This window comes from Pezoporus occidentalis, unplaced genomic scaffold (genome assembly GCF_034315485.1).
Source record: "Pezoporus occidentalis ecotype Australia unplaced genomic scaffold, CSIRO_AGI_Poc_V1 ctg198, whole genome shotgun sequence".
Classification (NCBI taxonomy): domain Eukaryota; kingdom Metazoa; phylum Chordata; class Aves; order Psittaciformes; family Psittacidae; genus Pezoporus; species Pezoporus occidentalis.
The window spans coordinates 966,868-988,870 of NW_026913833.1; the positions used below are offsets into that span (position 1 = coordinate 966,868).

A 22,003-nucleotide genomic window follows, 5' to 3' on the forward strand; every position below is an offset into this window, starting at 1 on the left:
TGTTTCAGTTGAAACCCATCACCCCTTGTTCTATCGCTACAGTCCCTGATGAAGAGTCCCTCTCTGGCACCCTTTAAGCCCCCTTCAGACAGTGGAAGTTTCTCTGAGGTCTCCATGCAGCTTCTCTGCTCCAGGCTGAGCAGTCTGGACAGTTGCTTTTCTCCAAAGATTTTGAACTGTGAGGATTGGTCTCCATTTACTTTGTCTTTTTTTTTTCCAGTGGAGATTGTGGACTCAGTAGAAGCTTATGCGAATATGCTGAGGAACATCTTTGACTTCCATGCGTTAAAGGAACTGCTTTCAGGGAAGAACCAGCTCAAGATTCGCATAGATGCTATGCATGGAGGTAGGGGTGGACTTGGGTTTGAGGCATTGTTGGGGGCAGATATCCCTAGGGCTTTACCTCCTACTTCAGAGAGCAAGGTTATCTTCTGGAATTTCTATCCATCACTTGTAAATCTGGGGTTTGTTATGTTTGGATTCAGGAATTGACCTAGGGCAGAGAGATCGGTGGGATTTGGGGGGGATGCTGAATGGCTCACACATATCTGTCCACACTTGAGAGATGGAGGAGGTTAGCACTGGTGCTGTCATCAGAGCTGTCCTGGAGGACCCCACATCAGTCAGTGTCCCCTTGAGGTCACAGCAGTTAGGCAAAGATCTTCCCATAGGTATCTGAATGCAGAAATGGCACCGTTAGACTGTTTTATATGATTGAATATAGAAGCCAAACTTGTGAGTCTCTTTCAGTAGACATTTTCAGGAGCACCCTTGCTTTCCTGCATCTTGTTTCTCCTGTCTCCAGATCATTCCCATTCCAATGCTCACTTATTTTTTATTGCCTACGTTATTAGTATTTGAGAGCAGTAAATTCTATTTGCCACAATTGCTGGATATCTGTGAAGCACATGTGCATTTTGGTCTATTATGTGGTGATACTAATACCTTAGGGCCCTCGTGGCATAAGCCCTTCACAGCGGGGGCCTGGCTCACATGCTGAACCCCTGGCATAGGCTCATCCTTGCTTCTAAACCCATGAGTGGTTTCCCTTATTTAGTGGGACAACCTCCAGCTGAGAAGCTGCTTTGGCAAGAGCATGTGTGCCTGGGTGGGTCAGGGTTAAGCACACCTATGTGCTGCTTGGGTCTTTGATGTAAGCATTTGTGCTTTACTACCAAAAACTACATAAACAGACCCAAACTGACCAGACCAGAGAGCTGGGTGCTAAGCTGACGTGTTTCCATGTTTTGCTGTGATAGTTGTGGGCCCTTATGTCAAAAAGATCCTGTGTGAGGAGCTTGGAGCCCCAGCAAACTCAGCTGTGAACTGCACCCCACTGGAGGACTTTGGTGGCCACCATCCTGACCCCAACTTAACCTACGCTGCTGACCTGGTTCAGACTATGAAGACAGGAGAGTACGATTTTGGAGCTGCCTTTGATGGAGATGGGGTAAATGGGCTGTTCCTTACTCACCTTTTTGCCCTCTAATCAGCTATGGAGACTGACTGCTCAGCTGCTTTTAAGTAGAGGAGGATGAGGGCAAAGACCTTTTATTCTCCCTCTTTCCTTTCCAGTTGTGAATGGAGAGGTGAACCACTTGTTGCAATGTGCCACCACGGCAACAGCTGGCTCCTGTGTCGATGCTGAAGTCCAAACTGTGTTTAAATAGCTTTAAAAGCTGTGAAAAATCAGCAGGAAAGCGAAATCCTATCCAGGTGCTATTTAACTGTGTCAAAACTCTGCATTTATTTCAGTGCAGTCAAGAAGCCCTCTGTGAGTCGCTGCCTTTATGGGCTGTGTCTGCCAAGCAGAGCAACTTCTGCCGCTGCAGCCGCTCCGCACTAAGCACGGGTCAGAGCTGTTCCTCTCTTGTCTCCCCCAGGATCGCAACATGATTCTTGGGAAACACGGCTTCTTTGTGAACCCCTCCGACTCCGTTGCTGTCATCGCTGCCAACATCTTCAGCATCCCGTACTTCCAGCAGACCGGAGTGCGCGGCTTTGCCCGGAGCATGCCCACCAGCGGGGCTCTGGATAGGTAGCGTCCACCTCTGCGCGTGGTGGGAGAGGGGAGCCCAGCCAAGGAGAGGGACTGTCCTTTTGTCTTCAGTGGGAATGAGTGCATCTCATGGGACCGTCTCATGGTCCATCTGAGGGGTGAAGCAGAGCCAGAGCTGTTAGGTTTATATCTAGTCTTTAATTGTGCAGGGGGTTGGAACTAGATGATCATTAAGGTCTCTTCTGACCCAAACCAGGCTGGGATTCCATGATGCCACCTATTTCCAAACCTCGCACCAGGATGAAACAGGTTTATTGGACAAAGAATTGTTCATTATAAAAAACCAAACCAGTGGCATGCCCAGTGTTCCGTGCTACCCCAAAAGCAATGCTTGGTACTAGCTGAAGCTCCTGTTGCAGTATTACACATGGGAGTGCTGAGAGTCCAGCTGTGATGTGACTTTAGCCTTTCTTACCTTTGAAGGGTGGCCCAAGCTACAAAGATTGCTTTGTATGAAACTCCAACTGGCTGGAAGTTCTTTGGAAACTTGATGGATGCAAACAAGCTGTCTCTGTGTGGAGAGGAAAGCTTTGGTACAGGTAAGTCAGCATTCCTGATTTCACCAAGGATGCTATTATTCCTCCTCGTAGTTCTTTGTTGTGGTGGGTAGCTTGGGATTTATCTTTCATATATAGTTAATAATGCTTCTAATTAATTACATCTTAAAAAAGCTTGCAAGAATCCTTGGTGGAAACAAACACAAAGTTTGGTCAGGCAGGAGCTAGCTCTCCTTTCAGTTAGTTAGGAAGGCATATGTAGATATGCAGGAAGTTTAAGGGCCTCTTTACTAGCCCGGTCATTGAGTCTGTGGGGATTAAGTGCAATGTTAAATGTATTTTTCAACTCTTGGTGGCCAGGAAAACCTTCTAAATGTTTTCATTTCTGGAAAGAAATATGGTTTGGAGCATGCAGTTTTATTAGGGAAGGTTTCAGGTCACTATTAAATCTCTGAGCTTAATAGGGCCCTCATTTTCCTGTTCGAAAAACAAGGTATGATTTATAAAGTTTAAATTAACACTTGCCTTTGAACAGTCGGAGCAAGTTACTGGGTTACTGAGACAAAGTGAACATCTTAAGGAATTTACTAGGGGGGTGCATGTGACGCAGAGCCATTACTTGTGCAGGGAAGCAGAAGTGAGCAGGTTTTGCTCTGCGTCGGCACGGCGTACCCAAAACACGCAGTGCTCCTGGGAGGCCTCGGCTGCTCCTGAGCTCTCCCGTGGCATCTACCACATGGTTTTAACATCCTGACTGTGGAAATGGAACCTTCCCATTAGGTCAGCAACTAATTAATGCACAAAGGCTGAGTTTTCTCAGGTCTGAATAACCCCCAAGGTCTTGTTTTTCCTGTTCTCTAAAGACCTCTGAAGACCAGGGGGCAGTTGGTAGGACACGCAAGGCACAGGGTCCTGAAGGTATTAAGGTTGGATGATTTCATGCTCAAACCTTGCGTGTTTTCATTCCATCATCCCATATTTCACAAAAACATTTCAGGCTGTGGGGGGGTGTCTCACAGAAAAGGGATGGCCTCAAATCCCAACGCAAGAGGGACTGGAGCTGTTGGAGTGAGTCCAGAGGAGGTCATGGAGATGCTGTGAGGGCTGGAGCAGCTCTGCTCTGGAGCCAGGCTGAGAGAGCTGGGCTGGGGCAGCCTGAAGAAGAGAAGGCTCCTGAAGGGGAGACCTGAGAGCAGCTCCAGTGCCTGAAGGGGCTGCAGGAAAGCTGGAGAGGGGCTTGGGACAAGGGATGTAGGGACAGGCCAAGGGGAATGGCTTTAACCTGCCAGAGGGGAGACTGAGATGAGCTCTTAGGCAGAAGCTCTTCCCTGGGAGGGTGCTGAGGCGCTGGCACAGGGTGCCCAGAGAAGCTGTGGCTGCCCCATCCCTGGCAGTGTTTGGGGCTTGGAGCAAGCTGCTCTGTGGCAGGGGTTGGAGCTGGATGAGCTTTAAGGTCCCTTCCAACACAAACCATTCTATGACTGTGCTGTGTGGAACTGGGGTGCAGCCCTTGACAAGAAAGGACTACCCCAGCTTTTCTGTAGCTGAGGAAATGGGACCACTGGGTGCCCACAGTTTGCTGCGGGGCTGAAGGAGTCTTCAGTGGCAATGCTATTGCAATTAAGTGCTGTTCTGATACATGGGATTTGGCCTCAGGAAGAAAGGGGGAGTTTCACAAAACATGGTATCTGTGCAAAGAAATCTTGAAGTATGAGCAAACACAGGTTTTGGAGCTTTGCCCTGAGTGATTTCAGCATGCATTAAGTTTACATTCTGAACTCTGGCTAATGAGAGGGCACCAGCATTTCAGTAAATAAATAACAACAAAAAGCACCAAATGATTCATGCAGCTGCTGATAGGAGATGGTCTCTAATGAGCAGCTCTCTAAAATTGTTTCCATCTTTTACTGTACCAGCCATGAGCTCATAGCTTCTCTCCCTCCCCCAGTAGCTGAGTGACTCTGCATTACAAACACGAGTCCATTTGCAGCAGGAGAGGAGAGTGGTCTGAGGTTTTGGCCATGCAGCAGCATGAGTGGGCAGGAACTGAATCAGAAAGGGCCTGGGAGTGCTGGAGCCTCCCCCTGCGATGCAAAAGGAGTTTGTCCATCTGGCACATACACTTTCAGGAATGAAAAGGGCAAGGAAGGTTGTTTGATAGCAAGTTAATGAGGAGCTGCTTGGAGCCGGCCCGAATGTGAGTGTTGAAGGGGGAGAGAGGTGAAGGAGCAGGCAAATAGACCCAGTAAAAATTGAAACAAACTGTGCCCCAGTGGGACTGGAGTCCAGGAGCAATTAGAGTAATGCGACATGACAGAATTCCTGCTTGCTTCCTTGGGTATTTGATTCCAGCAATAAGTTGATACATCACATGGGACTTGTGTTTATGTAGCATTCCTCTCCATCACCTCTGCACGGCTCTCTCTGCTGTAAAGGACCCCGAGGATAATTTATCACCGTGTCCACAATAGTGGGATTTATGCAAAGCCCCACATAACCCATGCCCCAGCCTTTTCCCCAGGTGATTGCCCACTCTGGCTACCCTTGAGAGGGCAGAGTGGGAGCTCCAGAATGCTCTCTGCATACCCCAGCTCCTTGGGATTCATTAATACCTGTTTGGAGGTTTTCCTGAGCTCAAACGATGAAAGCCAGAAGCTGTGCATCTGTGGAACACTCGCAAGCCAGAAGGCTGGGGTCTGGGCTGGGTGTATTCTGGGCTGCCATCTGATCCCTGTTTAATTTAGGTGCTCAGGGTGCTGGATAAGTTGCAACACCCTCTCTGGTTTCCCAAGGGCCCTGGTGCCGTGTGGTCCCTGTCCAATGTGCTCCCAGGGCAAGGGGGATTCCTGCTCTCTGTGCAGTGCTTGCTCTGGAGGAGCCCTCTTCCAGCCACAGCAGGGTCTTTGACAGCCTTTATGGGATGAGCATGTGTGTGTGAGAGGGGGCACAGGACTCTCCTCCGAGTCTCCACATGTGATGGAGTGTCTCCTTGCACTGCTGTTTGCCAGACCCGGTGTTGTCTGATGGGCTTCTCTCTCTTTTATGGGGGGATATCTTCCCTGTGAGGGTGCTGAGGCGCTGGCACAGGGTGCCCAGAGAAGCTGTGGCTGCCCCATCCCTGGTAGTGTTCAAGGGCAGGTTGGACACAGGGGCTTGGAGCAAGCTGCTCTAGTGGAAGGGGTCCCTGCCCGTGGCAGGGGTTGGAGCTGGATGAACATTAAGGTCCTTTCCAACCCAAACCATTCAAGGATTCTGGGATGCTAATTTCGGAGTCGTTAGGGTTTGGCTTCCTCAGCAAGGGCTGACATTTTTCTTGGTGCTCAGCCAGAATATGTGCTGCTCAGGGTATGCTGATTTGGCAGACAGCTCATGACAGCTGCTTGAGGAGGTTGATGTTAGTCCTTCCTGAGCTGTTCCTTTGCATTTCCCTCCTTTTTCTTCTTCTTTCTTTTGATGACCGTTTCATCCCCATTGCTTCCTTGGGAACAGAATTAAGGATCTGTGAACAATGAGCGGGTGTGCGTTAGAAGAGGCTGAATGTTTTATTTGGGCTATAGCTAGAAGCAGATGATATCTTGAACCGTTTTAACAATACAGCAGGGATCAAGCTCACGGAATGGCTTCCATTTGTGTGTCTGTACGGCTGCCAGTTGGATGGGGAAGGCAAGGTAGGGCCGTAGCACAGGCTCTTGCATGAAAAGAGGTGGGAAACGTGTTTGTGCTGCGGCTCCCTGCAGGCTCCGACCACATCCGCGAGAAGGACGGGCTCTGGGCTGTCCTGGCCTGGCTGTCCATCCTGGCCACCCGCAAGCAGAGCGTGGAGGACATCATGAAGGATCACTGGCAGAAGTACGGCAGGAACTTCTTCACCAGGTGGGGCAGACGCCACGCGCTCCCCTCTGTCCTGTGTTCAACCCTCCAAGGTCAGGGCCCCACGCACTGATGGTACCTGCATGTGCCACCGCAGCACAGTTCCTGCCTCCTTACATGTGCTGATTGCAGTGATTTCACCCCCCCCCCCCCCTCCAAGCAGGACCATAACTGGGTTAAATAAACCAGCAGGTACTCACCTTAGCCTGTCCCAGTATCTGGTTTAGGATTTGTTATTCTAAACATAAATCTAATAAGTATCAACGGCTGTGCCTTTTATATATGCAAAGTGTCTTTTTTGTTCTTTTAATGAATATATTTTCCCTTGCAAGAGTCTTTTTTGCCATTGGAACAGGATGTTTCTGGAGACTACAAATCCCAGGTTAACCTGTAATGTCTTCAGTGATGGCCGTGTCGTGTTGAATGGATGCATGGCTCCTAGGCTGTTATTCACCTGGTTGAATTTCTGTCCAGTCCCAAAATACTCTTAATTTCAACTGCAGTAGATATGGAAGATAAAAAGGGAAGTGAGAGCCAGCCTGCTCCAAGCAGAGGTGGGAGTGCTGTGTGGGGTGAACGCATTAGGCAGAAATCTTTCAGCTGGGAATACCTGCCTGAAAATTGTGCCTCAGATTGCCACATGAAGGAATTTGCCCTTTCCTTCTTTTTCCCCCCACACCACAAAGCCAGCACGCAGCTGAATGTGGAAAAAATGCCAAAGCCTAGAATAAAAAGGCAGTCTTTTAGCACCAGAGGTACGTCTGCAGAGTGAGCAGTGCAGTAGTAGCAGGTTAGCAAGCCCCTGCGTGCTCCAGACAAGCAGCTGGGGAATAAAAGCAGCACAGATCATGCAGGGAATTGTAATGCAAAGTCTCACATCCTGATGCGCACTTCAGGTGCTCTCTGCTGCCTCTCTTACCCGGGTTAGAGAGATCAAAGCTGGCACTGGCACGTTATCCTGGCTGCAGTCACACCTGCGCTTTGCTGTGGATGCACAGGCAAAGGTTTTATCCTGAGGATCCTGCTGAGATCCTGACATGGATAGTCTTTGCAGTCAGTGCTGTTGGAGTACAACACCACGATGTTGTGCAATAGCACAGCACAGCACAACCTGCACTTTCATCTCTCCTGACACTGAATGCTTGGGATGTGTTGTGGTGTACCCCATGGATTTGTATTGGACCATAGCCGCGTTGCTGTGCACAGATCCTCCTCTCTTTTCTCCTGTCCTCTCCTCCAGTAAAGAAGTAGAGAACATCCATGGGGCAGACCACAGTGCTACAAGGACATCACAGAACATTCCTACTCATGGCAGCCTCCCCTTCCTAACCTTTGTTTTGTGCTGCCTGCTTGTAGATACGACTACGAGGAGGTGGATGCAGATGCAGCTAACAAAATGATGAAGGATCTGGAGGCGGTGATGTTTGACCGCTCCTTTGCGGGGAAGCAGCTCTCGTGTGGTGACAAAGTCTACACGGTTGAGAAAGCTGATAACTTCGAGTACAATGATCCTGTGGATGGAAGCGTCTCCAAAAACCAGGTGGGCACAGCCTGGCCTGGGCTGGATGTGGCCTCAGAGGGGTGTTGTGCTGTGTATTTTGGGCTCGCCTTTAAAGCAGCACAAATGCAATGGGCAAAGTCAAACGCTGCATTTGTCCCTTGGAATGTTGTTTCTGCCCTGTGTTTGCTGGTGGGATTCCTGCTCCATGTGAGGGAAATTGCTGCCTTGGAACGGGAAGGGTCTGGAGGCTGCTCCAGCCCCAGCAGGGCTTGGAAGGGGAGCAGAGCTTCTATACAGCCACCCTGAAGGGGAAGGAATGATGGAGCTGAGTTGAGGGGGGTCCTTTGGGTGATGGGCCACCACATGAGGGATGGGTTGTGCTGAATGAAGGGTTGAAACCCCACTGGAACACGAGGAACAACCACCCCTGTTCAAGCATCATCTTGTCTCTAGCACCAGACCCCCAGGTTGCTGCAAGCAAACCCTCCCTCAATGCATTTGTCCCCAAGCTGGTGCCACTCCCATGGGCTTGTCCCTAAGAGGGCAGGTAGTGGTGCAGAGCAGCTGTAATGGGGGTGGAATTCCAGGCTCCAGAAGTCACAGGGCTATTAAATACGTGTGAGAAGACTAACCTGTGACCACAGATTGGTATAAAAATGTCCTGTAGATGGATTGGTTTGGCAGCATAATGTGGAAGCAGAGTGAGAAGGAATAATGGAGAAATGATTGCCCTGCCTGTGGGATGACAGGAGCGTTTTCTTTATGTCCTATTTTTGTGGAGGGGCAATGGGTTGGTAATGCTGTGTATGGCAGAGAATCATAGAATCACACCATCCCACGTTGGAAAGGACCTCAAGGATCATCTGGTCCAACCTTTCCTGGCAAAGCATGACCTAGACAGAGTCCCAGCACTCTGTCCAGCCAAATCTTTACAGTGTCCAGTGCTGGGGAGCCCACCCCTTCCCTGGGGAGGTTATTCCAGTGGTTGACAGCACCTGGCTCGTTTCCATCCAAGCAAGTGCTGGGGTGAGGGATCTCAGAGCAGCAACACGCTTTGTGTTGAGGAGCTCTAGCACGTTCTCCAGGGTGGACTGGGAGGGACACAAGCTCCTCTGGAAGTGGGGAGAGGATAACGGAGGTGTTTTCCGTGGCTCCCTAAAGAGGAGCTCAGGGATCACGCAGGTCAGGCACCACCATGCTGGACCTTATGGAAAACGCCTTGGCTTCCCAAGAAGCACAAGGCTCAGAGGCTTCTTCCCTCCCCTCCTCTCGTACCAGGGCTTGCGGCTCATCTTCTCTGACGGCTCCCGCATCATCTTCAGACTCAGCGGTACCGGCAGCGCGGGGGCCACCGTGCGGCTCTACATCGACAGCTATGAGAAGGACCCTCAGAAGATCCACGAAGACCCTCAGGTGAGCGCTGGGCCTCAGCCCTGGCACCGCTGCCTCCCTTCAGCCTCCCTAACAAGCTTAAACCTTTGCTTAGCACTGCATTGCTTAGAGCGGTGTGGAGGTGTGAGGTGTTTTGGCTTTAGTATCTTTAATCCCAGTCTTTCATCGATTTATACAACAGATGTATTTAAAAACCTCCTGTGTTACTTACTCAGAATCCCTCACAGCTGCTCCTGCAATCCCACATGAGAATTGCCGTTTGTTTATGTTACAGCTGTGGCTGGTTGCAGGTGTGGGAAGGCACCGTTTCAGTCCTGAACTCACCTTGTAGTTGAAATGTTGCATCACTAGGGATAAAATCAGCTCATTTCAATAAAGAATGTGGGAACTGGCAGTCCCTTCAGGCACTGGAGCTGCTCTCAGGTCTCCCCTTCAGGAGCCTTCTCTTCTCCGGGCTGACCCAGCCCAGCTCTCTCAGCCTGGCTCCAGAGCAGAGCTGCTCCAGCCCTTGCAGCATCTCCGTGGCCTCCTCTGGAATCACTCCAACAGCTCCACGTCCCTCTTGCGCTGCTGCCCCAGAGCTGAATATGCACGTTCTTTACAGCATCATTTAGAAATGCCTACAAGAGAGGTCAGCAGCACAGGAGGAAAAGAATTCTCATTTTCTATTCCCCAGTAAAAAGTCCTTGAGCTCTCTTTGCATAATGTGCTGTGCTGTTATTGACAAAGGACTCAAAACCCCACGTTCTGAGAGGCACAAACTGAATTCAGGATTTAATGGTGCCAATGGTGCAGCAGAGTTTGGAGTATGGCACTGGAGCTGTGCTGGGGTTTTCTCTCTGAACCTGCACGTGGTGGTAACACCGCATCCCTCACCGTGGTGATCCCACAGCTCCCGTTGTGAACCTGAAGCAGTGCTTTGACCAGCAGTGCCGGCCTTTGGGTGTCCCTGGCTGATACCAGATGCCCTGGAGGGAAGGGGGGACACGATGTGCGCTCTGCTCTGTGGTTCTGAGCCACCTCTTTCCTTTCTGCAGGTCATGTTGGCACCTCTTATTTCTATTGCACTGAAACTCTCCCAGCTCCATGAAAGAACTGGCCGCACCGGTCCGACCGTCATCACCTAAAGGCTTGGTCAGACACCGCGCTGGATGCTCACGAGTGAAGGGAGTCAGCCTGTCCCCTTCTATTGTCACATCTGTCACTAAAAGAGGAATATTAGTCTTATCTCTGTATGTAAGAGCACTATTGAACTGCTGAGAATAGCCAATAAAGCCCTGCCCCTGTCAACACTTGGTGTGCACGTGGCTGTGCTGCTGTTCTGCGCCGCACAGCACCGCTGGCAGCTTGTGTGGTGCTCCTTAGCCCAGCCTCTTGCTTTAGCAGATGTACTTTCCTTTCTTCTGCTTCAACAAAAGGCCCTAGAAATCACAAAGACACGGAATTCCTCAATAATACAGAGCCTTTTTTCTGCCTTGGAAACTGTCCTGGAAAAGAAGCACAAACACTTTACCCCTGTTAATACAGTCTTTTAACTGTGATGTCTCTGAGCCAGTGAAGGCTGTGTATTAGGGCTGAGTATTTTTCACTCAAGTGGATGTTTCCCTTTCAAAACCAATGATATGAATTGATTTCCATTTGCCTGCTCTATAAGGAAAAACCCACAACGAACCCTCCACACAGGAATGAGCAATAACAAGCGAACAAGCGTTGCAGGATATTAAAGGGACATAGGCCACAATTACTGTGCAGTGCTCTATTAGGTGTTTTTCCTCCCTTACATCTTGAAAGGCTCCTTTTGGAAGAACAACAGATTGTTTTGATGAGCTCGTTTGGTTGAATGTGGATGGCAAGATCATAGAATCCCAGCCTGGTTTGTGTTGGAAAGGACCTTAAAGCTCCTCCAGCTCTAACCCCTGCCATGGGCAGGGACACCTTCCACTAGAGCAGCTTGCTCCAGGCCCCTGTGTCCAACCTGGCCTCATCTCAGGCTCCCCTCTGGCAGGTTCAAGCCATTCCCCTTGGCCTGTCCCTACAGGCCCTTGTCCCAAGCCCCTCTCCAGCTTTCCTGCAGCCCCTTCAGGCACTGGAGCTGCTCTAAGGTCTCCCCTTAAGGAGCTTTCTCTTCTCCAGGCTGAACCAGCCCAGCTCTCTCAGCCTGTCCTTGGAATAATCAGATTTGCTGGCATTAATGCTCACTATCTTTTCCAAGGGCACAGAGAAGGGTCATTTTGGATACAGCTGTCACTCTCCAGTGTTAACACCTTGCAGCTGCACCTTCCAGGCCTTTTCCAGGAAGCCATCCCCTTGGAGCTGAGCTGTGTTCCTGCTCCCAGTCCAGCTGGCTGACTTTGCCCTGCAGAGGACCAGCCCTGCTGACACAGTGCCCTTCATCCCTGGAGGTGACACCTTCCAGCAACAGGGGGTCTTGGAAAACAACCCCAGGTAAATCCACAAGACCCCTTTGGTTTACTCCCTGCATCTCAAGGCTGTTACAGCTTAAGATATGTTAGTAAAGTGTTAGTGGGAATGAGTGTAGGTGACTTTCCTCTTTTGGTATACCTTTGTTACCCAAATGGGTGGGGGAAGCCACCACTGTGCCTTTTCCACTGCAGCCCTGTCCTCCCCATGCTCTGGTTTTGGACCAGCCATGGCCTTTGGGCTGGATGGATTCAGGCCAACGACGCAGGAGCACACCAGGAGTTTATCTGGATAAACGCTGGGTCAGTTGTCTGAGGAAGCAATGCTTGTGCTTGGAATCTGGCCACACACTGTGGCAACAAGGATTCCTCTTGACAGTGAAAAATAGCAGGGGTGGAGTGTGCGTTCCCCCCGCTCAGAGGAAGAAGGGAAAACCAAACCCAAACAACCCGTGTATGTGGAGACAGACCAGCTTCCAGCCCAGCATGTGGCGGTGAGTGCTTCACAAAGCCAGATGCCGAGGGTCGGTCTCCAAAGTCCATGTGTTGGCGTTGCCAAGGGCCATCACCAAACCGCTGTGTGCCAGTGCTGGGCTCCTGCAGCTCCTTCCTGCCGCGGCGCTGCCGATTCCTCCCGCTCACAATCTGCGAGTGAAAGGAAAACCCCTGGAGGCAGCGCAGGTGCCAAGAGCTGCAGGAGGCTGCTGCTCCCAGGGAGCACAAAGCCTTGCCCCGAGTGAGCCATGCCCCATCACTGATAAAACCCAACAGAAGAAATCCAAAGGCCCAGCAAGCACCAAGGGGACAAAGGGCTAAACCCCCATTTTCAAACAAATCACTGCTGTGAAGCCTCCTCTCTGAGAAGCTGTGGCTGTGCTTGAGCTGGCAGTGCTCACGGCCAGGTTGGACACAGGGGCTTGGAGCAAGCTGCTCTGGTGGAAGGGGTCCCTGCCTGTGGCAGGGATTGGAGCTGGAGGAGCTTTAAGGCCCCTTCCAACCCAAACCAGCTGGGATTCCATGATTCCCTGCTTACATTGTTACTGGCGACTTCAGGTTTCAGTCTCTAATCAAAGCCCTTGTTCCCTGAGAGTACTGGGTGCTGGGCTATGATTGAAACTCCTCTTTGCTGCTGCTTCCCAGCTCACTCTTCCCTTTTTAAGCTGCAGAGGAGGTTTGTAATTGTTATAATGGAGAAACTGTTTGGCATGGCTGGGGCTGCAGCCATGACTCCGTCTCCACGCTGCATGTCAGGCAGCGTTAGCATAGATGCTCCAGTGACTTCTGCCAAACAAATCCCTCTGGAAGCATGAGCTGCACGGGCAGGAAAGGGCAGATGCAGTCAGCAAGGAAGCTTCCAAATTAATCCCGGGAGTCTCCTTTCTTCTGAGCACTTGAAGACCAAGCCTAAATCTACTTGACAGCTTCTTCTGGAGGGACACATGTGGCACGGAAACATAGGATCTCCTGATAAATAACAAACTTGAGAACAATGTAAATTGGTGAGTATCAAATAAGAGATGAATTTACATTTGCACCACAGAGCTTTGGTCTGATTCAAGCCCCTGAGCCCAACGCTTCCCTTGCTGGGGTGGGATCGTGGAGGGTTTCCTCACTGCTGGCTGCAAAGCAACTAAGCCAGGGAGCTGGGAGGAGTGGGGGAAACCAATTTGGCTGCTCTGATTTGCTTTTAAGTGTTGCGTGAAGAAGTGACCCCATAGTTTATGGTTGGCCTCTTTTTAAAGCAGGTCAGTCCTGAGTTTCCTCTAATGGAATTGTGAGTGATCTTCAAACTGTGTGTTAAAAACTGCTCCCTTGCCCATAATGGTGCAAACAGCTCCCTGGCAGTGCGCAGCTCTCCTCAACTGGGACTGACTTCATAGAATCCCAGCCTGGTTTGGGTTGGAAGGGACCTTAAAGCTCACCCAGCTCCAACCCCCTGCCACGGGCAGGGACACCTTCCACTAGAGCAGCTTGCTCCAAGCCCCTGTGTCCAACCTGGCCTTGAACACTGCCAGGGATGGGGCAGCCACAGCTTCTCTGGGCACCCTGTGCCAGCGTCTTAGCACCCGCACAGGGAAGAGCTTCTGCCTAATATGTCAACAGCTCCCTCTTGTGCTCCTGCCCCAGAGCTGGATCAGGGCTGCAGGGGGGGTCTCCTCTCCCCAGAGCACAGCAGAGGGGCAGGATCCCCTCCCTGAGCTGCTGCTCACGCTCTGAGGGTGCAGCCCAGCACATGGGGTGGTGGGGGACGGACGGACGGACGGACACACGTCCATCCTCTTCAGCACATGATGCAAAGCTTCCTGTGCTCTCATAGCTTTACCTCAGCTGCAGTGTTTATCCTTTCCACTGCACCTACAGCTCCCAGCAGCTGCTGAGTGCTGGCAGGTCTCTGAATACACAGCAAGCGAAGGAAACCTGGCTGGTGGAATGGGATAACTGGTCCCACTATGAATACTGGAGAATTCCATTCTGCGTTCAGAGGTTCACTTAGTCATGATTTTCCCAGGAAACTCGCTTTTACTCTGGGCTGTGCTGCAGCAGATTCCCTCCAAGCCAATGACTCTCCACAGCAACAGGGAATCACCATTCATGGGCTGTGTTTGCCAGGGATGCAGAGCCTCAGCCCCTCTCACTGATGGGCTCACCCATGAGAAATTACTCCTGCTCTTTCTTTGCTTCTCTTCAGGCTCAAGCTTTAGACTCTTGCCCCGGAGGAGTCCAATCAGGTCCAGATGTCTCACTCCTCGTATGTGTTCTAATATTTACCCCGTGTTTATGTAATGCAGGATCTCCTTTCTGCCCTCCATTTGTGCTGTGCAAAGATGAAAACACATTACAAGAGCTCACTGACAAAAGCAACCACAGCCATACACAGCATGGAAATCAGCCACCAAACTGCCCCTCAGTGGGTTCTGGTCCCAGTCTGGTGGGTCTTGCAGAGGTGCCATTGCCAGGCTGACAGGCAGCAGTGGGGTGATGGTTTGAGTGGCTAGTGTCAGTGAGCACAGGCACCAGAGGCTGAAGCTTTGTGCTATGGGCAGAAAAGCTCCAAACTCCTCTTGCTCTGTAGGACCTGCTCATGTTTCACCTGTGGACTGGTTCTCTCCAGAGGGCAGCACTGGTAAAGTGTCTCTGATGGGCCCATAGTCTTGTTACACCTCACTTGTGATTTCATCCATACTCCAGGTGTTCATTCACAGGTCAAAATTACTGCATCTTTGAAGTCCTTAGTGAGTGCCCAGGCCACCAAGCTGCTCCGCAGGCGTAGGCTCCCAAGGCCAAAGCTGAAACCCAGCGGTCACCTGGAGCCTGGTGAAAACAGTTTAGGAAAATCATAGAATCCCAGCCTGGTTTGTGTTGGAAGGGACCTTAAAGCTCATCCAGTTCCAGCCCCCTGCCATGGGCAAGGACACCTTCCAGTAGAGCAGGGTGTTCCAAGCCCCATCCAACCAATGGCATCTAATCATGGTATTGCTCAGAAAGACTTTGCACCAACTTCAGTTCAGCACCTTTGCCTCCGTTATAAGGGTCATTCTGGAAGCACTGTTAAAACCCTTTCACACTCTGCTCCCTTGGGTGCCACAGGGTGACTTTAAGATGTGCTGAGGCTCCCACCGTGCTGTACTGCTCCCTGCTGTGGGGTCATCCCTCTGCCTCAGGTCCCAGTGACCCTCCTTGCATCCAGAGCAGAAAACAAGGTAAAACCCCCCAGATAAGATGTACAGGGAATAAATGAGCAAAGCAAGTCCCAGTGTCCCAGGGAGCGCCTGTTCGAAGCTTTGAATCATTTGACTCTGTTTATCCAGTGCTCCTGGGAGACAGGGGGAGCTGGAGGGAAGCGGAGGAGTTTAGGAAGTTCGCAAGCAGAGTGCTTGTGTTGTTTCTGGCACTACATTACCAGTCATGGGTGTCCCTTTGCAATGCGATTAACCTCCCATGGTGAGACTGGGAGGCCTTTGGGATGATCAGCTCCAGCGCTTCCATGAAGGATGACAAGGGGAGTTGTTGCTGCAGCAGCAAGGCTTGGGCTGCTGGCTGGAGCTAGAAGAGATAGGGCAGGATCCAATTATGTAGAATGAACCTGATAAATGCTAAAGCACTGGAGACAGCCCCTGTTGGAATGAAAAGCAGCTTTGATCTCCAAACAGTGCTGGTGAATGAATTGTTTGGAGAAAAGTCCATCCACAACCCAGGCACTGACATCAAGGCAGCTTAAGTGGAAGACCTGCCCTGGCTGGAGGATTGCCACTGATGCTGGGGAGCACACATGGGGCTTTGTCTTCTCCTGTGGGGTTACTTGCCTGCAAGGATCACAAAATCCCAGACTGGTTTGTGTTGGAAGGGACCTTAAAGCTCCTCCAGCTTCGACCCCTGCCACGGGCAGGGACACCTTCCACTAGAGCAGCTTGCTCCAAGCCCCTGTGTCCAACCTGGCCTCGAACACTGCCAGGGATGGGGCAGCCACAGCTTCTCTGGGCACCCTGTGCCAGTGCCTCAGCACCCTCACAGGGAAGAGCTTCTGCCTAAGAGCTCATCTCAGTCTCCCCTCTGGCAGGTTAAAGCCATTCCCCTTGGCCTGTCCCTACAGGCCCTTGTCCCAAGCCCCTCTCCAGCTTTCCTGCAGCCCCTTCAGGCACCGGAGCTGCTCTCAGGTCTCCCCTTCAGGAGCCTTCTCTTCTCCAGGCTGCCCCAGCCCAGCTCTCTCAGCCTGGCTCCAGAGCAGAGCTGCTCCAGCCCTCGCAGCATCTCCATGGCCTCCTCTGGCCTCGCTCCAACAGCTCCACGTCCCTCTTGTGCTGCTGCCCCAGAGCTGGATCAGGGCTGCAGGGGGGGTCTCCCCAGAGCACAGCAGAGGGGCAGGATCCCCTCCCTGAGCTGCTGCTCACGCTCTGGGGGTGCAGCCCAGCACACAGGGGGGTTCTGGGCTCAAGCACATGCTGAAGTCCTTCTCAGGGCTGCTCCATCCAGTCTCCACCCAGCCTGTATTTGTGCTTGGGACTGCCCTGATCCAGTATTACACACTCATCCAGGAAGAAGGGAAGAAGAGAGAAAGTTTTCTGTATCTTCCCTTCTGACCATGCAAAACTGGATGAAACAGGAGTCAGAGACTATAAATCTGTCCTGTCCCAGTGCTGCCTGGAGATAGAAGTGTGAAAGTACTCTGTAATTACAGTCAGCCTCAAAGCAGAGGTTTTATGAGGGCAGTCAGCAGATGCTCAGCTCTTCCAATCCATGGCACAAAAGTAAAGAATGGGATTTTAAAGCAATGCCAGGATTTAATTTGGGTCAGTGACAGCTTTGAGGTGTTTCTCCCTTCATAAGAAATTCAAATTGCTTGAGAGTCTGACCACTTGGATGACAGAGGGAAAATGCATATACACATATATGTATTTAAATGATGGTCCTGTGTAGTTCCAGATGCCTGCATCTTTCAGGGTGAAGCGCAGCCTTTCACAAAGCAAAAGGAAAGCATCAGTTCTATGCAGCTAAGGCTGAAGAAGTGAATTAGCACATAAGTGTTATTTGAAACATCTAAACAGGAGTTTATTAGGATGCCAAAATGGATTTGCCCCCGTTAGGTCCTGCCTGCTTATTTGAGGAGTACCTGAGCTCCAACCAACTTCAGGAGGTCTGAGTGAGCCCCACACTTGCTGGGGTTTAGCTTTGGGTGTCCTGATAATATTGTGTTTGTGGAAGCTGAGAGGTTAAGTTGTGTGGGAAGCAGGGGAGTCAGTGGGTTCAGATGGCTGAGGGGCACATTTCCTAATGAAGGGTGGCAGGTCCAGCCTGTGTTCTTTAACCCAGCTTATTAAAAATGAAAACCATTCTGTTAGACATTCCTAACACATCCTGGTTTGCAGTGTTCCAATTAAACCCCTCTTATCAGAGATTTCCTCGGATTTCCTGCAACCAAAGGACACTTTCCTGAGTTTAACTTCTCAGTGGGCAGCACACAGGTAACACACCTACCAGCACATCACTGCTGTCACTGCCCCAAGTGGTCACCCCCCTTTCTGTGTCTCTTCTTGGTGACACCTGGAAATCTGTGAACATATTTCAAATTGGATATAGATGCGAGTTAGCAAAGATGGTGTGCAATGTGTTAAACACTGTGTGCAATGGTGCTTCACTGCAGCATGGCAGAGAGAGAAACCCTGGTGAGACTGCTGCTGAGGAATGGTGGCTCTGGGAGCTCAGCCCTTAGAATCCCAGCCTGGTTTGTGTTGGAAGGGATCTTAAAGTTCAGCCAGTTCCAACCCCTGCCACGGGCAGGGACACCTTCCACTAGAGCAGCTTGCTCCAAGCCCCTGTGTCCAACCTGGCCTTGAACACTGCCAGGGATGGGGCAGCCACAGCTTCTCTGGGCACCCTGGGCCAGCGCCTCAGCACCCTCACAGGGAAGAGCTTCTGCCTAAGAGCTCATCTCAGTCCCCTCTGGCAGGTTCAAGCCATTCCCCCTTGGTGTAATGGCATTGATACCCCTCGATGACTTCAAGATCAATATTATGTTTAACATCAACATCTGCAACCCCTCCTCTGGTTCATGCTTTCAGCATTGACTAAAGGCCCCATTGTGGAGCTCCGGTGCAGATGTCTGAGGATTTCCTGTATGATCAGGTGAGTCAGAATCAGCAGACACTGCAGTGCTTGTCTCATCCCTGGAAAGCGCCCATGGGAGAAGAGGGAGACAATGGCTCTCCTGGCTCCCCTTGGCAGCTCTGGGCTGGCTGAGCTCGACTGGTAACCTGGGAGTTTGAGACATGTGTCCTGAGCTGTGCAGGTCTGTCCTGCACAGAAGGTTTTGTAATGTGTACAGCTGTGTTAAAGCAAAGAACATCTTCCATAGCAACTGCAGGCTTTGTAGTAGCAACAGCACACAGCACTGCCTCACTTTATAGCACTGCAGCAATTGTCCATGGCAAAGAATGCTGAAGCCATGAAGCACTAACTGGAAAGCACAGAGGCTGGGTGGAGAAGAGCAGCCCTGAGGAGAAGGACTTGGGGTGCTGGGTGAGGAGAAGCACCCCATGACTTGGCTTCAGTGTGTACTTGAGCCCAGAACCCCCCCGTGGGCTGGGCTGCATCCCCAGAGCATGAGCAGCAACTCAGTGATGGCCAAACACTGAAGGTGCTGATGCAGATGCCAAAACCAGAGAGGATTTATCAGTGGTAGGAGTAGAAGATGACACAGGAGGCATAGGCTACTTTTTAGGAGGATTTTCTTAACAGTAAATGATTTTGCTAAGAGTTATTTGATGGAATTTGCATTGGAACACGCTGGAAAACATCTCTAATTTATAGACCTTTAAAGCTCTGTAGATGTTCAGTTTCATTTACTCCATAGAAACTAATGTAAATCTAAAGAATGTTTTAATCAACATCTTTTAGGTTAAAAATACACCAGAAGTATTCACTTACGTCCCAGGATCCCATCACTTTCATTCCACAGACAATGCCACGTATGAGTCCTGAAGCAGGCTGAGAGGCAGAGGTTAAATTATGGATATGTATTCAGCATTTCAGGAGTCTGGGAAGCTGTCAGGCTCTGTAGTCCCTTTGAGATGAAAGGCTTGTCAGCACGTGTTGGCGAGATCGGTGGGAGATCCGCACTGGCAACCCAGAAGAGACAAGCAGACATGTCATGAGCTGAAAGGATAAAGAATAGAACTAGCAGTGGGCTAGAAAACCAAGATAACTTGTATTTGTTCCTTTGGCATCAGCATACCACTCCAAAACAGAGGCCAACTTTTAACAGAGGCAAAGCCAACTTCATCTTGTGTAGGCTGACAAATGGTCATGTAAGTTACCAAATACCCCAAGACCTCAGGATTAAACGTCTCCAATTGTTTTCATATGATGCAACTTGAAATCTCTCTTTTAACAGTATTAAATTTCCTTTCATTCCCATAAACTTCAGCACAAGTTGCCTGCTCTCACATTTCAGGCTGTGACCCAGCTAACTTGCACTTTTCCCCTCTGCTAGTCTGGGGAAGAGAATAATGAAATTCAGACAGCAGTGACCAAATGTTGCTCCACAGAACTTTCCTTTTACAAACCAGATGAATACTCCTGGGCTCCAAAACACTGCAGGGAAGAAAACTTTCAAACCTTATGGAAATAAAATAATAAGCCTGTGCAGTGACTTCATCTCCTTTATCAGATCAGAGACTTTTTCACTGCAGTTGAAATGGGTTTTTAAAAACCCATCTCTAAATAGAGCAGAAGAATTAAGAAATCCCACTGAAGCCATTCCTGAAATACTGCTTTATTGAAAACCTCCACCCCAAAACGAGTGAAAGCTGAATTTCACAGAGCTACAGAGGGGAGAAACCTCTTCATCATCCTCTTCATTTAAATAATTCTGTTGCAGATAGAGGTAAGAACTGTAAGAGCAGGAAAAGGAATACTTTAGCTTTGGTGTTTGTGATGGAAAAGATGATAAGCAAACGTGAGCTCTGACTGGGACAAAGGGCTATAGAAATGACCGCAGACAGGCTGTGTGGAGGGAGGTGCAGTTGCTGCAAGGTCTGGAATTTCTCCCTCGAGGTGCTGAGCGCTCTCGGATCTCACCCGGCCACGTTAGTCCACTCAGCATCTTGCCAGATGAGGCCCTGTATTTATACAACCAGAAATACCCACTGTGCTGCAGATTTGCTGCTGGTGTGAGTGGAATTGCATTCACTTAAGCCCATTGCAAACGCAGCCACTAGAGTCAAAATAAAAGGAGCCAAAATATATAAATCCAGCAGACGAAGTTTATGGGGGAACTAAAGCAAACATTCACCATCAAGATTTAGTGGGGCCAAATTGTTCTTACTAAAAGGGGTACCTTACAACATTCTGTGTCCTAGGGGCACAGTCTCCATTTTAGTGGTGTGCTAAACTCACGCTGATATCAATAAAAGTTTTACGTGGAAAATACGAGATGTTAGATAGTTCAATACGAGTCTATAAACCTGATACCTAAACCCTGCTATCACGGCTTTGCCAACCCCCTGCCAACTTCCATGCAAATTCCACCGATGGATCTCTAGTTCACTTTGTCTCTAATTGAAAGTCTTAAAGGTGAATTGAAATGTTGTTGGAATAAAAGCCTGTTTAAGATGCCAAATTCCTAACGAAATCCCTGTGTAGACTTACAAGTAAATAAATTGTAAAGGCAAACGTAGGGGCCTTCTTATTAACCTGTCAAAGCGAGGATTCTGGCATCTATTTTTCTCCTGCAAAAACTGTGACATTCTTCTTCCCCTAATGACTGCAGAATTTTACAGCTTCACATGCCTGGCCACAAAGATGATATTGTTTAGGGCGGTGGTGAGTGAAATCTCCCTTGTTCATGCTGATGACAATCATGGTGCTTCCCAGCAGGGCTACTTACTACATAAAGGTCTGGGGCTACCTGTAAATGGTGTGACTTCATGGATTAAGGCAGTTCAGTTTTCCAAACTGTGGCCTTAACAACCTTCTCCCTGAATCAGTTTTGCTGAGGATTGGGTTCATTGATTCCTTTTCGAAAAAGCAAACCCAGTTTGCAAGAGGAATTGTGGCCTCTTTGATGTTAAGGAGGAGTTTCACCTGAAATCACCTGCGACATCTTGCAAAAGGACAACCTGCTCATGCCTGAACTGAGCTGGATATCCATTGCCTTCTTTTTAAGACTCACTATTGGGGATAATGAGAAAGTTAGAGATAAAACACTAGCAGCTCTTTCCTCTCAAAGGGTAACTGCAAAGCTCAGCATCTGAAATGTGAATATAGTCACACATAGAGCCTGTGTGACTACATGGAAGCATCGCTGTTACACGCTTCTCCCATTGACCATCCTACTCTCCACCACGCCTGGTTGTTAAATTAACACTTGGGAAGTGCCCTGCACAATGAATACGAAATATAATGAAATGCTGAGGTGCCAACGCACAGTTATGAAAGAAAAAAGTAATAACAACTAAAATCATGCATAATAAGTGTGCCAATATTTGCATATGTTATTAAGCACTTGGTGGTGTTTGTGTCCCATTCTATCACCCTCACTCTTCCAGAAGGGCAACATCACATATTATGGAGGTATGTAATTTCAGGATATAAAGAACAGAGTCCTTCTGCTACATACATAAAATTCCAGTGTAATACACATATGAAAGAATTGTGGTCTATTTCAAGGCTTTTCCTTTTATCTTTTCCATAGTCTCCTGCCAATTTCCAAAGTACTCCCAGATCACAGACTGAACTAGATTATCTGAACAAGATTTGTACTGCACCT

General features: G+C 49.7%; 1 protein-coding gene and 2 long non-coding RNA genes across 4 annotated transcripts in view; 2 read left to right on the top strand and 1 right to left on the bottom strand.

The window, feature by feature from the left end:
* The window catches only part of PGM1 (phosphoglucomutase 1), a 28,262-nt gene extending 17,651 nt beyond the window's left edge, over positions 1-10,611 (top strand). For both annotated transcript variants that reach the window (XM_062617575.1, XM_062617576.1), the window contains exons 4-11: positions 221-346; positions 1,260-1,450; positions 1,884-2,038; positions 2,483-2,598; positions 6,294-6,429; positions 7,783-7,966; positions 9,206-9,340; positions 10,357-10,611. In XM_062617575.1, the coding sequence (XP_062473559.1) occupies positions 221-346; positions 1,260-1,450; positions 1,884-2,038; positions 2,483-2,598; positions 6,294-6,429; positions 7,783-7,966; positions 9,206-9,340; positions 10,357-10,446 (1,133 nt within the window). In that variant the 3' untranslated portion in view covers positions 10,447-10,611. The remainder of the gene's footprint in view (positions 1-220; positions 347-1,259; positions 1,451-1,883; positions 2,039-2,482; positions 2,599-6,293; positions 6,430-7,782; positions 7,967-9,205; positions 9,341-10,356) is intronic.
* A 688-nt stretch (positions 10,612-11,299) lies between these two features.
* LOC134163040 (uncharacterized) lies at positions 11,300-20,662 on the top strand. The gene is made up of 2 exons (XR_009964538.1): positions 11,300-11,764; positions 19,267-20,662. It is a non-coding gene; the product is annotated as an uncharacterized LOC134163040 (long non-coding RNA).
* On the bottom strand, positions 19,153-21,762 carry LOC134163039 (uncharacterized). The gene is made up of 3 exons (XR_009964537.1): positions 20,929-21,762; positions 20,151-20,354; positions 19,153-19,352 (listed from the first exon to the last, which is right to left on the bottom strand). It is a non-coding gene; the product is annotated as an uncharacterized LOC134163039 (long non-coding RNA).
* Positions 21,763-22,003: the final 241 nt, after the last annotated feature.